Here is a 13,748-nt window from a genome sequence, read left to right on the forward strand (position 1 = left end):
ACCTCCTCGTTCATTTTCACCTGACTAAAGTTCTGGGAAACGTTTGCTTCTCTTCGCACGAATAACAGACTCCGCCGGATCTTGGAAGCAGTTTCGCGAGATACATAATACGGAGAAGGACTGGGCAAACGAAAGATACAAAACAGAGGAGCTGTATGTTCTCCCGATATTCTCCGGGGTTGTCGCGTTCTTTTCCGTGACGGCATTAAGGATAAGGGATTGCGATCCCGCGAGGTGTTCTGCAGGGAAATGAACCGCGTATAAGTGTCACGATTGAAACGCAGATAATATAAGTACAGCTGTGTCCGTATGTGTGCAGCAAGCAGCTGCGCTTTGAAAATAGAACGCAGGGGATTCGTTTTATCGAAAGAAGTCGCATTACCGTTTCTGCTCGAAGGATCGAATCTCTCTCGAGATAGCTAGATCGTTTCTCGGCGCTCGACGTCTTGCGTCGTATATTCATTAAAACGTGCTCGAGAATAACGACGATGTTGTTACATACTTTTCCCTGTGGTACAACGACGGCGATGATTTTCTAGCGCAACAACCCTTCGAAGAATTTTCCTTATTTGCTTTGCTGATAACAAGATTTTATCGTTACATTCTGCACAATTTCGTTTCTTTGATGTTTCTGATTACAGAGAAAAATAGTACAAGAAATGGTGACATTGAAATTAAACTCCTGAGAAATATGCTGATTTTGACTTTTTTTTACACCTTTGCCCAGCTTGTTTCACATTGTAACGGGTTAATACAATATTTGGTTAAGGAAGTAAGAGAGATAAAGGAGCAGAGGTGCAATTATTCACACCTCGAATATCAAAGGGGCGACGATCCCTGTTGACCAAAATATTTCCATCTCCGGATGAATTCCATCTAGAAAAGAGATTCAAATAATTCCTCGCTTCGTTAGCCGCGGCATTTCGCTACATCCGCTGCGGCAATTACGCGGAGACGGACTTCCGTGATTTCCCGCCATTGTCGCGCCATCCGCCCTCTTCGAGCAAGGAATTCTTCCTATTGAAGTATTGAAATTCGATAAATTGATTCGTTTCAGCCTGTCTTGTTACGTTCCGGGTCGCGGGGGTTGGGATTCAGCCCAACCGTAAGGCTTGAAGTACGAAGAGCTACTCGGTTTCTGTTATTACGTGTTCACCCTGCTGAAACCCTTCGGTCAAAGCGTGTGTGTCAAGTGGATTCTGACTTTAAACTCACAATAGCTACTTTTCCTCTTCCTACTTCGTGCCAGCAAACATTTATTGTAAAATAATCCCGGCAAAAATTATTCGTTTATATCACGATTATGAGCTTATTATGGTATTAAAAATGCTGGGAGACGTAAAATAATTTATATCCCTTTTGAAGTGTCATTTCTATGAATCTACGATCTGAAATATATCGTTTGTTCAATAATAATAATGTGCGATAACTTGTGGTGAATTAGTTGGACAGTAAACAGGCGGAAAAATTAAATGAACAAGCTTTAATCTGGCCCTGGCAAGAATCTTGTACCCGAGAGAAAGTTTTCGTGAGTTATGACCTTTTAGATAAGAGTTATCGTCGCAAATTAACAGGCTGTACGATTACGTAAACATAGGCCGGAATGAAGGTGGTTGATGAAGCGATTTCTCCTTGGTAATTTAAATTTTCCGCCGGACTCTCAATCTTGTGAAAATTGTAACCCGGAGGAGGCATACGTCCAGAACGATACAACTCTTATCGTTTCCAATTAAGAATGGCTAGGGTAGACAGCCAAGGCCTAAATAAAAGGGGAGGCGAGTCTCTTGACGTCGCATTAAGGCAGTCCTATATCTTCTTGGAATTGCACCACCGTTCAGAGATAAGTCCGTATCCTGGCCTCGGATTGAAAGCGTTAATCGCCGACTTGGAATGAAGGCATGCTCCTTCTCATGGGAGGGGCTGAATCATGAAAAGAAACGATTAAGTGGGCTGTTGAAGGAAATTGAAAATCTTTCGGTGTCTGTAATTGGTAAATCTTCTCTGTTCCTCCTATTCTCGCAACTATTTGAAAATAATCGTATCGTGGGACTGATAGAATTTCTCGAGCAAGTAAAGAGAGAGTTTGGACCATAGACGTATGAAAGAATGTTTCGAGTAAGTGCTTCAGATACCAAGGCTGCAAGGTCACCTAAGGTGGACGTGACAAAACGTCTTCTCAGGATGACTTGAGAATTCGCCTGGACAGAATGAAAAGGATAGATTCTATTTTCAGATAGAGCAATAAATGGAGAGAGAATGTGTGGGTGCAAGGATAAGTGATTGTGAAAAATATGCGTGGGGGGAAATTGAGAGTCAGGGTGTTTAGGAAGAAGCTCGTCAGAGTTTTGAGAAAGAGAGTTCTTTAGATTTTTTTCAAACAGACTGTTCAAAAAGAGCGTAATGTAATAGTCAGTCTCGGTGAATCGTATGAAATGTTAAGAAAAGCGTGTTAAAACGAAAGGGGGACAGAGGTCGAGATTTGCCGCTCGGTCAGTAATATTCTCATAGACCGGCTGGCTGCACTTTTCCATCGGGTTATTTATTTCCTGATATATGCACAGAACCAAGAATACATCCACTTGCATCGACATCGAATTTCTTCCTCTGCTTTCCGTGCCAATTCGTTGAACCGGAAAACGTATCAGACCGGGGGAACCTTATTTTCCAAGCATCGGCTGCCGGTCCCCACGGGTATCCTTCTATCAGATATTCAAACCGTGGGATCGTTCTTATCTGCACGTTAAGCGAAAATCATTCGATTCGCTTAAACGTCCCCCACTTCCTCCTCTATCCAGTAGTGCTTCCAACGTTTCGCCAATTTAATTAAACCGAAAATTGTCGAGACTCCACTTCCTCTTTATCTCTTCCCGCGTCTTCCCTCCTCTCTTAGATTCGACGAGTTTCGCGAAACAAGATGCTAAATTCTGGATAAATTGTGATATAGTATTGTGAAACTGATTGCGATATAGTATTCCGTTATTAGAAAACCCGGTTGAACTCGGTGAAACGAACGTTTCAGTCATTTTTGTTTGTTTTTTTTTTTTTCTTGAACGTATCGGTACATAAATTATCGCCAGAATGTTTATAAGAGAGTGTAATTTCGAGGCAGACACAGCAATTTCACAGATGGAGGGCCAGGAATCTCGGCAAGTTTCTCTCGAGAACGAGAATCACGATTTCTCGCGCGGACAACGTCCTTAATGCACACTTTAATCGCCAAATGCTTCCGTAATATCCTGAAACGCAAATCTAAAAACCTCCGCGGCACCTCTCTCTTTCTCCCTCTGCGAGGTTTCTCGGCGCTATTATTCCGATTTCAGTTCTTCATGAGCTTTATATCGTTCAGTTTTATTTTGTACCCAGACGAGACCTGCGAGTGAAGCCTCTGCTGGAATATTGAAAAGTCGGTCATTTCTTTGAATATTTATCGCTTCGAGATGGACTTGGACGATCTGTACGCCCAAGATACAAAGAAAAACACCCGGGAAGTTTTTCGAGCGTGAAATGCCGGGTTTCGCGGTCTGTTTGTGCCCTCGACTTCCGGTGCACTCCTTCGACGTATTTGCACGGATCACAAGTCTGGAACTTCGACTCGGTATTCTTCCTTAAATTCCATAAATATTCATCATCGCGAATATGTGCGACGTGAAAGTGGGTTTCCGATACAGCAAACAATAAATTGACAGGATGGTATGAATAACTGTGATAATATTTGCGAACTCTTTTTCAAAGAGTACTTTGTAATGTGTGACAGTAAAATGAAAAAATAAATCCCTTGAAAAAGAAAAAGGAATTCATTTTAATCCGTATTTTTAGCTTTGTAATCGAAAGCTGAAACGTGTTTGAACTACCCATATTTGCTAACTGTTCCCTGATTGATTGCAGTCAGTTTATTTGTTCAAACCAAAACACATTACGCGTCACTGACTAATATAATAGTTATCACCCCAATCGATTATTGAAGCATACGGAATAGTAAATTCAGGGGCATATTGTTGAATTATTATTAATATTATTGGCTAATATTGCTGAAATGGAGTTGTTACAAATATTATGCACACGACGGTATTCTATGGCATTTCAATAGCTAAATTGGCTTGAAATAGTAACATATTACTGTACACCGTACCTGAAATGTTATCTAAAGAACATACACTACCGGCCAAAAGTTTGGAATCACTGTGTATTTCAAGTTCCAGAAAAATTCCTAGAAAAAAGTCAGCAGCTTTAAGAATTTTTTAACGAATTTTGTATCATTCAAATCAATCGATATGAGATAAATTACTATTTATCTCCACAATATCAATATCAAGTCTATGAAAAGTTAGTAGCAGATTCAGTACTGATGAAAATTGGGAGGTGATTCTAAACTTTTGGCCGGTAGTGTATCTACGAAAATTAAGATGTAATTAGGAATCGTGGTAGCGTAACGAGTAAAACTGAAAGAAATAAAATTGAAAAAAGAAATGTTAGTTACAACTCCTGATATGTTTTAGATTCCATTTTCCGTAATACTAAATTTATTTTTTCTGCAAGTTTTCTTGTCCATCATCTCAAAGTTGTATCAAAAGTAAATATCTGCAATTAGTCGTTTAAAAAAGCATGTAACGGGGAAAAATATAAAGCGGTTATAATGATTGTACATATTAGTAGAAACAATAAACAAGGGAAAAATCGGAAAAAAGAAGACCATAAAGGAGGCAACAAACCAGATGGAAGTGCGTCGAAAGGAGAAAAAAATGCAATGTAGCGTGCAAGAAACAAAAGGAAAAAGAAAATAAGGCGAGAGCAAAACAAAGTCTTGGTATCGCTGGCGCACAACAATGTTGCCTATTGTTCTACCTAGAAAATCGCTGGAAAAATCGAGATATTGTTCCCGTGTACCTGAGCACACAATGCCGCTGAAACGCAGAGAGCGCGTTCCAGGGCATTATCATCGACACGTGGTGAAATAAATTAGCGAGCGACAAAGCGGGGGCGACGGGGGCGGTACCGATAACTCCTGCCCCCTCCAGAGTCGGTGAATTGCAGTGGTGGAGAGGCCGTTTAAAAAACTACGGCACGTCGTACGTTGCGCCAGAAGTACCGTGAATCATGAATTTTCGATGCGACAAAGCCGTGCGCGATCGCCAATTATAAAATCGCAATCTGTGGCCGGAAAATTGCTGCACCGATACAATCTGATACGTTTGCTCGATTTTTTCTTGAGAGAGAGGGAAAATTCAGCATGTTTAAATTGACATTTATTGTTTCCTGGCCACAGTAGTATAATTATGCAACATTTCATTCATTCAACCTGCATAACTTTCTTCAAAGTTCCTTCATTATTTTTCATCTACACACTTTCACCTATACAGGGTAATTCACGTAACTTGTTCACCTAAAATATGTATCCTACAAAAGTTGTATGTATATAGAAATTGCACGGTATCAAAAGGAGCATACGATGCTGAAACGGTTTTTTTAAATAACCTACTTTTTTACGAGATACCAAGATGTCCTTGAATGTTTCAATAGAATGCGTACCTTTTTGTATCAAAATTTAAAAGAGCACTGAATTTTCTATGAGAAAATTATAGAATACAAAAAAAAAGTGAAATAAAAATAATAAATTATTAACCAAACTGGTCCCTATAGAACTACAATAAACTCCCCAAATTTCCAGTTTCATTTGTCAAATACATTCCTTTCGATCTCTCGTTACCAGAGATACAAAGAATCATATATGCTAATGCATATCCCTCAAATATAACGTGCACCATACATATTCCTCGACAAAGGAAAACAGAGGAGCTTTTTCGAGCATCGAAACTTAGCCGTGGACACAATACCAATACAGACCTTGAAAGCGTTCACAATGGAAGCGTTCGTCCTCCTTTTCAAACCGATCTATCCATCGCACAAACAACCCCGCTTGTATTTCCGACGACCTAAAAAACGATCGAGCGTTTCAACCGGACACAGTGTACGCGTTACTCCCCAACACCTCCTGCCCCGCGTGGACTCTGGTTGTTCACCGTTGCGTCGGCTGTTTCAGGGCCCTTGCTGCACATCCGGCTGCACTCTGCGTAACGGTGATAAGTGCAGGGACGACAACGGTTGCAGGGACGCGAGCTTTTGCGACGGACGTGGTCCCCAGTGCCCGGCATCTATCAACAAACCTAACAAGACCATATGCAACGAAGAGTTCGTCTGTTACATGGGGGTGAGTGTACACGTTTCCGTCTATGAGAAACTTTCATCTCACCGGGACACCTTTTCACGTGTTACTCGAGTCGCTTAGAAGTTTCAGGAAGTGGTCAATCTGTTTACCTGCCACATTCTTTATACGAGATATCTAGGAGACAGGAAAGAGGTGTTACAACAAGAAATACGATCGTGTTTGGTGTAAATCATGTTGGGCGACGAAAATGAGAGTGTTGCAATGGGTGACCAGTGGTAAAATTACTCGTGCGAATTTACGATTTCCTCATGGAAGCCTGACTGCTCGGCTAGTTACTTATTCATTGGAGCCTCCTTCGCTGTTTCCGCGATCGTCGCGGCAACCGTAACACGCGGTATACTTTGACGACAGGTAGTTTCAAAGCAGTGGCTCATTTCTTCAATGTTCTACAATCTGTTCCTCCAAGTACGATAAATCGAATTAGAACGTAAAAATTCTTCTGTCTAATTCCAGTTAGGTCTGTATACTAAAATTCTAGAAGAAACCATAAATTATCAGTTTGCCTATCCTTCGAAAATCAGACTGCTTTGAAACTTTTTCTCGAGAAGAAAAAAGTCTAAGTATTCTCAGCTACGTTTCTCTTTAAGAAGATCCACATTTAAGTTTCCATTAGTCATCGTATTCGAAACGTGAGAATATCCGGCAGAATGGAATGAGCGTAGCTCCGTCTGGGTAAGCTTACGATCGGTTCTGCGGAGAATCCCTCAGGGGAGCGATTTCGAAATGTACGCGCGGCATTTTCCTACGCGCGCGCCGTGCTTTCTATTTTTCCTCGCCGCGTTTCGTGTCTCCGGGGTAGATTTAAAGCTCCGTGCAAACGCACGCCCTGAATGAAATACCCTTCATCCCGCGGAAGCGTATTCATCTGTCAAGAAATCTCGAGATTCTGAACCGTGGATGCTAAACCACGTGTAGAATACCTGGACGAACCTCTGAATTAATTCAATTCTGCTCTTCTCTAACGAGATTACATTTCGAAGAAAAGAATATTAACCCTCCACTTAGCAAAAAAGTCCTGGAAATGAAAACCCCGTGTTCATTATTTAATATATCACTTTAGCTTAAGTAAAATTAACCTTCCTGAACTCGCGTAATTTTTCAGTGCATAATGACTCACGTCGGTCTCTCACACCGATTTTTAAATGACAGGAATATGGTATTTATGCCTTACAGTTTCGTGTAATTCATTTTTAATATTTATTTGGAATTATTATTGTTGGATTATAAAGAGAAATGAGTATGTGTCTGTGTAATAGTAACGGCAAAAATAATCAACATACTGAGACAGATTAATATAAATATATATATATATATATAGAAATAACATAGTAACCATCTGTTTAGTATGGGTGACGCAGATACGTTTCTTTTTTTCTCTGCGTCTTGCTCACAAAATGATTCAGAAAAATATTTATTTATTTTTGTATCAGTCTATAGATACAATTCTTAATAATTTGAACTTAAAGCTACATGCAGCAGATAAACTTTAAAAAATCAACTTTCTTTTCATAAACTAAACTACTCTAACGAAGCATGAAAGTTGAAATGTAAAATCATAAAAATAGGAAGTAATTGTTTTCAAAATTCGAAATATAACAATCTCGGCATATCATATTTGCGTGTTCCGAAAAGAAGTGGTGTAAAGTAATTACTCGCGCAAGTTGTTTAACAAAAATATATTTATTTGAATCCGATAACGCTTAACCTAATTTTGAAGTGTAGGCGACGCGATGCACGTAGAAAGAAAGTCTACCACAAAAAGCCTCGTGCCTTTTTGGGGGCTCCCTTAAGTAGCCCCTTTTCCCTGGGAAAGTCCCAGGAAGTGGGGGCGCGGGCCTGCATTGCCGAGGCAATACTCTTGTCCTCCAGGACGAAGAAACTCGGAGATGTTTGGAAAAACATCTCTCGATTCTTCACCTCGAGGGCCAAGAGACGCCAGGCCTAAGTGCGTGAACCCCCGTGGCGGTCGCCACAAGTATTTTTGGCATTTAATACAATTGTACTTGGTTTTTCGGTTTTTCTTTGAAGAACAGTATGAACAGCGTCCTGGTTTGAAGTCCCTTCTTGTTTATTACGACCACAAAGTTGGACTAATCTTTCTCTGATCAGTTTTGGAAAATTTATACATCATGAGACTATAAAAACTTACCATTGGCCACCTATTGGTACCTCTGGCACAATTATAAATAGCACACAATTTATCGACTATATCTACTCCAACTTTAGTGGAATTATATGCCACAATAATTTCTGGTTTATTTGTTTCCGGATCAATACTGATGTCGTCATGCACAGTTCAAATGAGCAGTACATTTTTACCTTTTTTAAGTACATATGATACCAGAGTACAATTGTCTTCGAATCCAAATAAACTGGAGTCAATTGCTCGATTTTCACTTTGAACAAAATTTGATGGTATTTCTGTTTTATTTTTACGAATGGTTCCTACAGTGCTCAAATTATTCATCGGTCGGTCTCGGAGACCGAAAAACACTGCTATGGACCCGTGTAACTTCCAACAATGCACACGTGGTTACTAATGAGAGCACAAAAGGTATTCAAGATGGTACAAGGAAGGACAGGGTGAAAAATAAGCGAGTTCCGATTTCGTCGGTCTGTGGAACCGCCACGCGAGTTTAGGAAGGTTAAATTTATAAATGTTACGATTAAGCGATTAAAACAACCCAAAGCTCTTTTGATGCATAAATTAATGAGTAATTGAAAGTGTGCAAATAATTATGCGGCAGCTATCGAGAATACTTGTCTTCGGGTGTAAAAAGTGGGCGAACACAGTAGAGAAAATGGCGCGAAGGTTATTTCCTCCAGTTGCATTCGATTACAGTCGGCCAAGCGGAAAACGCGTTTCGGTCGCACACGGCACACGTGCAACAGTTCGACGGTATGCGCCAGCAGCTAGGAATCGATACTACCGAAATACTGGCTTTCTAATCTGCAAGTACAGTAACGAGGGCGAGGGGCTGCCGTTCACAATTTGCTTTGCCGTTTCCGCCGGTTGCGAACCTTCTTAACGGGGTAGTTCGATACCTCGTACTCGAAAATCGAAATTTCGCGCACTATTAACAATAAGATTCCAAAGAATTTTTTTCGAAAAATAGAAAGTTACCTACCTCGACAAATTTTCCTAATACAGTAAAACTATAATTTAACGCCAAGAAAAAATGTTTATCAAAGTTCGCTTGATATTTTACAAAGAAAAAATTCCGGAAATATAAGGCAACAGAGTTCCTCCACTGTAAATTGTTCTCTCAGGATAATTTCCACAAAAATGCCATAAAAAATCGGTGGAATAAGATTGCACAGGAGTTCCCGTTCTCGCAATACGCTCGCCGTGTATTAATTCATCGCGTAGCACGCGATAAGCATGCAGGGGAGCCGCGAGTTACGCACGTGGCGCAGCAATAGCGCGTAACCTGGTTAGAAAGCGGTGATCGTAATTTCGGAAATTACTTTCGCGGTCCGCCGTATTGCGGTCGCGGGCCGTTTTCAACGAGGCAAACAACAGAAACGGAGGCGGCGCTTAGAGACACTGATCCGTAAGAGAATAAACGCTTGTGAGTTCGCGAGCTTATCTATCTTCGGCTGGAAATTACCTCGTATATAGAGGTTTATGCGCGTAGGCTGACACTTTATCGGGCTTTTGCATTGCTTCCAGGAATGCACAGGCAGCATTTGCCTAGCTTACGGCTTGGAATCCTGTCAGTGCATCGCCGGGCCCAAGGATCCACCGACCAAGAGCTGCGAACTCTGCTGTAAATTGCCGGGAGAAGATCAACCCTGCTTGTGAGCAAAACGATCATTGTAGACGTGGTTTCATGCGCACGTTCACGTCACTCCTTTTCCCTCTGTGTCTCGCCGGATTGTTTAAGTGCCTCGTGTCTCGTGGGCTCTGCGGAAGACATTTCTCCACGAGATGTCTGTCTCCGGTCGATTGCCACAGTTCAGCTTGTTCTATATGCCACGCACACGGCCATTCTATGAAAATGAGCGAAACTGAAGTTTTCTTCGAGTGCAGACGGAACGAAGAAAATTTTTGGAATATCTTGCCATTCGATAAAGTATTGAAAGTGAAGAAACACGAACGAAAGAAAGAGGGTCAAACACTTCGAGTTTAATTTTTCATTTATTAAAAGCTCGAAAATCTTTTCTTGCATCCTTGAATCGTTTTATTCGGTACTTCGTGTCGAACTTTTAACACAGATAATCTTAAAATCAATTTTCCATTACGTTTAGCGCGATAAAAGTTTAGTTGTAAAGCGACTGAAGAAAAGGAGAGGAGGGGATTGTTAGCTCGATGTAGTGCAGATCGAAAAAAAGAAAAGCACACGTGATCGGAAACGCATCTCTTTGCAGATCATCGTTCGCATGGAATTCAGCGCCTTACGATATTCCTGACATGCTGTCGAAGCCAGGCACGCCGTGCAACGATTACAATGGCTATTGCGACGTCTTCCAAAGATGTCGAGAGGTAATATCCTATCCAAGCTCTCCAACTACCCTTCGTTTCGCCATTTCTCTACGAGAAATCCATGTCACTTGGACGAGAGAGAGAGAGAGTATTCAAACGAAAGCTTTCCGTATTTTCTGGGTATCCATTGCATTATTTTCACATTTATTTTTCATATAGAAATCTCGATCCACGATAACGTCAAGTGGTTATTCAAGACGAGTGTCCTCGATATTTCCTCTACATCCGTTTCATTATTTTATATTATATTATAACAACTATTTTAGGTGGATCCAAGTGGACCATTGGCAACTTTAAGAAGGTTTTTGCTGTCCGATGCCAGTCTAGCGAATTTCCAACGTTGGTTGGTCGATCGTTGGTACATCGTCGGGATAATTATCTTCGTTTTACTGTTGATCGTGGTAAGTGAACGTTTTCAAATGAATTTTCCCAGTTGAAATTCCTGAAAATATATAGATTCCAAATGAATACCGTTTGCTCGGCAAAAGCAAACAGGTCCAACCTGTGAAACATTCCTGACGGTTTAAAAATACTTTTTGTGTATTGCACGTGGACCGCGCGCGCACCCGTGTAAAAATGCTATTGATGCATCGAATATCCATGTAAATCCAATTACCTGTCTTGTCAATTAAAACATGTACAAACGTACAAAAGGCAGGTCAGAACAGTGGAGCTGCGCGTGTGTCTGCCATGTCCACGGGAAAAATGTTGCGAGCAGACCGCGGTGTTCCGGTGAAAATACGATTCAATTACGTAAAATACGATGTTTCTGTTTTTGCAAGCTCGTAAAAGCGAATATTCCGCGCGTAATATTTAATAGTATCGAGTAATAAGTCAGCCCGTTTAATTTAGACTTGAAACAAGTTTATGTGTTATTGAAAAAAAATTCATTCTCGTGTCACGTTCGACAAATATCGTGTATAACTACACGTTTCTCGTGAAATTCACTCTGTACAGTTCGTGCATTGCTGGTTAATACTGCTTCTCGATTAACTGTTTATTCGAAATCTGTAAGTTGACATATGTAAATTAGAATACTGACAGAGGAAAACAGTTCAATTTCCTCGTGATCGTATTTTCGATGTTTAAATTTACATTATTTCCGTGTCTGAGAATAAATTGGAAAAGTAAAAAGATGAGAGACGCTGTGATAACGCGCGGATAACACGGTTAAACGTCTCTCCGTTTAATATTAGCGAATGGTAATTAAGGATGGGGGAGGGGGGAAGGTGTCGAGCGAAATATATTGTAAATTCAATTGCACGTAAGTTGACCAACTTCCTAGCGGAAACGTCCGCCAAAGCAGCCGGAAATTCATCCGGAGATAGGATTAAAGTGGTGACAGTAACACGACCCTGCCACGAATTATATTATAAACCGTGTCCCGTGAGAGCTCGCTGCCGGATAATGTAACCGCAAACTTTTTCTACCCCCTCACCGTCGTAACGAACGAACTACTGAAGCTTCTTTATATTTTCTGCCCTCCTAACGGCGAATCTCATCGTTAAACGCCATTACCGTTCATATTTTGCATCTACATAGACCCCTGAAGAACATTCTACAGATTGGATAATCTTTTTTATTTCAAACTAGGAGAGGCAATTGAATAAACCCTTTTTTCTACTGAAAAGCACATCTATTATCTAGAATTTGCCCAATTTTTATTAAAAAATATCGAAAGTTGTAAAAGATGATATAAGACAAGGTTCGTTTACCTGATTTCGTTCTATTTCCTTATTCATAAAAAACAAATCGAGATTCGAATTTAGAAAATGAGATAACTATAAATTGTGTAATGCATTTAAGTGTAAGTAATTATATCCCAAGATATGACATTAAGGATCTCAGAGGATCCTCGATCGAAAGGATCTCTGATCCTTACAACAACTCGTTTTACTAAAATTCATGTAACTCTGTCAATTGTCGAGATATCGACCCTAAAATTACCACGATACATTCCTCAAACTTCACGTTTCCTAACGACGTGATAATTCTAAAATCTCCAGGCAGATATAACGCTGCAATTGAAATGAATTTCCAACAAGTACGTTATTTTTCCACTGCAGGCGTTCGTGACGCGTTTGCTGAAGAAACGGCGGTACATCAGCCGCATGAAGATCCTGTCCACAACGGAGGGTCAGCCCCGAGGAGCAAGCTCGCAGATGTCGAACACAGTGGACGAGGCGGCGAGGGAGCGCTCGTCCGTGCGGAAGATACAATCTATGGACATTTCATGGTTGAAACGTAGGATCGTTGAAGCGATGAAGAGTATCGCGTCTCCTCCGCGCAAGAAAGAATCTTCCCCAGAAGGAAACACGTTTCTCGCGCGAATTTCTCGATTCCTCAGCAGAGATTCATCCTCTTCCAGTCGCCGTGAACGTTCCTCGAACGAGATCGAACAACTGTGCAGAAACAACGAGGAACGAACGAAACTGGAAACGAAAGAGAACATGATGAGGGAAAAGATTGACGATGAAAAAGGCGTCCTCGTTGTCAGACAGAAAGGAACCGACGGTTGGAGACGTATCTCGTTACTGTTCGTCGGAAATCGTGGTGCAAGTTCCTCTCCGACACGAAGAAAACCGAGCAACGGCGAATTCACGCGTGGACCGTCATGGAGGAATAGTGTACAGGTGGAGAAACTGTGCACCGGATCTAAAATCGTAAACCCTTGTAGAAGGGTGGACATGTATCAAACGGAGCCTCTGGTGGTGCCTGATACACCAGATACACCTGGAGATGCGTCAGAAACGAGGAGTCAAACGTCGTCTGATTTAACCGTGTTGCTCTCTGACAGTTAGTTTCGAAGGTGGGCGCTGTATTGTGTAGCCATTCTGTGGAAATCTCGATCTTATTTCCATGTTCTTTTAAATACGAGTCCTTTGCTATCGTCTTCTTTTGATGTTCATCTTTCTTTTCGTCACTTGCTGTATATAAGCTGATTTTCGTTATTGATTTAACGATCATTGTCGTATACAAGGTGTTTCAGAGCTACGAATTAATGCGAAATCTCATTAGGGTAATCTGTCGAGACGACTT

General features: G+C 41.0%; 1 protein-coding gene across 1 annotated transcript in view; it reads left to right on the forward strand.

Moving 5' to 3' along the window:
* LOC108575668 (disintegrin and metalloproteinase domain-containing protein 10-like) overlaps positions 1–13,510 on the forward strand; it is a 145,813-nt gene extending 132,303 nt beyond the window's left edge. Inside the window, exons 12-16 of the mRNA XM_017938530.1 lie at positions 6,038–6,205; positions 9,897–10,024; positions 10,595–10,709; positions 10,976–11,110; positions 12,776–13,510. Coding sequence (XP_017794019.1) covers positions 6,038–6,205; positions 9,897–10,024; positions 10,595–10,709; positions 10,976–11,110; positions 12,776–13,510 — 1,281 coding nt within the window. The remainder of the gene's footprint in view (positions 1–6,037; positions 6,206–9,896; positions 10,025–10,594; positions 10,710–10,975; positions 11,111–12,775) is intronic.
* The last annotated feature ends 238 nt before the right edge of the window (positions 13,511–13,748 follow it).

Source organism: Habropoda laboriosa, unplaced genomic scaffold (assembly GCF_001263275.1).
Source record: "Habropoda laboriosa isolate 0110345459 unplaced genomic scaffold, ASM126327v1 scaffold18, whole genome shotgun sequence".
Lineage (NCBI taxonomy): Eukaryota > Metazoa > Arthropoda > Insecta > Hymenoptera > Apidae > Habropoda > Habropoda laboriosa.